Consider the following 1,582-nt stretch of genomic DNA (forward strand, 5'->3'; position numbering starts at 1 on the left):
GAGCTTCCGAAGATCAGCAGGTTCTGCAAAAGGCCTCGTACGGCCGAGTCATGAGAGCCGGGAGCGGTGGGCGAGTTGGACTCTCGGACCAGGATGTACGTGGACGCAATCAGGCCGGAGAAGGCAAACACAAACGAGACAAAGACCCACGCCTTCACCTTCTGCGCGACGGAGTCGTCAAACCCGCCGTCCGCCATCGCGCTCCACGTGATCGCGTTCACCATGAGAAGCGCGACCGTCTGCAGGATGCCGGGCACCCAGTCCGCGCCCGGCGTGCCAAAGCCGTAGTCGTTTGCGGCCGCCGCGACCCCGTCGATCCACACCAGCCACCCGCTCGCAAAGAGGACTCCGCCGCCCGCGGCGGCGAGCGCGCCGACCGCGCTCGAGTCGGACTGCGGAGGCGGGGGTGCAGGCCATCAGCGCGCGCGGCGGTGCGTGTGGTGGGGAGAGGCAGGCCGAGGGGGCACCATGGGTGGAAAAGAAATAGCCTGCGGGTTCCACTCGACTCCACTAGGCGAGAATCGGAGAAGGACTGCGAAGAGAGATAGGAAGAGGCGGACGCCCAAGGGTGGGCGACGGCTAGCGCACCACACCCCTCTCCTTAAAATCCCTGTGTGGTGGCGGCGTGCCGTCCTCCCATCCGCATCCCTACCTTGGTAGGGTGCCCACAGGGCCCAAAAAAAGAAAGGAAAAAAGAAATGGGCCACCCCCGATCGCAGCACTTCGTGTTGGCCAGTCGAGAAATTGAGAGTGTGACTAGGAGGGTGGGACGCTGGGGATTCTCAAAGGTATACCCTTGGAATGGCCGGATCCAGCCTTGAAAGTACGAGATCGCGCGCGCTTCGCGCGCTGCACCGCCTATTCTCCGCGCGGCTGAGTGACGACGCGTGCCGTGTACCAGTAGAGTTGGGCGCGCGCGGCGCGACGGCGCCCGCGAGGGAAGGCGCGGGTGCAGCGGCCGCCGGCGGCCGTACCGCCCGCCAGCCGGCGCAGCAGCGGCCAGCGCAGCGGCCGCCGGCGCAGCAGCCAGATCAGCCGGTGCGCGCCTTGCGAGGCGAGTACTGCCGCCCGGCAGCCTTGAGGCGGCCGGGCGGCAGTACTCGTTCGAACTTTGCGAGCCGTGCGCGCGCCGAGGCGCCCGCGGCGCGCGCCCGCCCGGCTGCCAGTAGGAGGCGGCGCAATATGGCCTATAGTACAGCCCTTGAGGAGGAGGAAGAGGCTGGCTGGCAGTGCTGTATGCCGCCGAGGGGCAGTTTTGGGGTGCTGTCACGGGCCCAGGGGGCTGCAGAAGGTGTCCGCAGCCGGGACAACCCGCCCCCCCAGCCGAGGCCGGTGGAAGCCCACTTGCAAGCAGCCATGAGGAGTCCTCTTGGTGCTCCTGGCGCCCGTTGGAATGGCGAGCGCGCCCCGATGGGGGGGGGGGGGGGGGTCTTGCTTGCTCCACACCGAGCGCCCACGGTCCGGACCGGTGCTTGCACCGAGGGTCGGCTTGCACAAGGTCTGAGCCGCGGGCGCTCGGCGCCAAGTGCAGTGTCACGCTCGTGCTCGCGCGTGACAAACGCACCACCTTTGGGGAATGCTT

General features: G+C 67.8%; 1 protein-coding gene across 1 annotated transcript; it reads right to left on the bottom strand.

Moving 5' to 3' along the window:
- Positions 1–13: 13 nt before the first annotated feature.
- On the bottom strand, positions 14–1,358 carry EMIHUDRAFT_256871 (hypothetical protein; the record flags this gene model as incomplete). Its single annotated transcript, XM_005765710.1, has 4 exons — positions 14–23; positions 100–392; positions 468–510; positions 1,312–1,358. 4 exons carry the CDS (start codon positions 1,356–1,358, stop codon positions 14–16), a joined length of 393 nt encoding a protein of 130 aa, XP_005765767.1.
- Between the last annotated feature and the right edge of the window lie 224 nt (positions 1,359–1,582).

Source organism: Emiliania huxleyi, assembly GCF_000372725.1.
Source record: "Emiliania huxleyi CCMP1516 unplaced genomic scaffold EMIHUscaffold_5389, whole genome shotgun sequence".
Taxonomy (NCBI): Eukaryota; Haptophyta; order Isochrysidales; family Noelaerhabdaceae; genus Emiliania; species Emiliania huxleyi.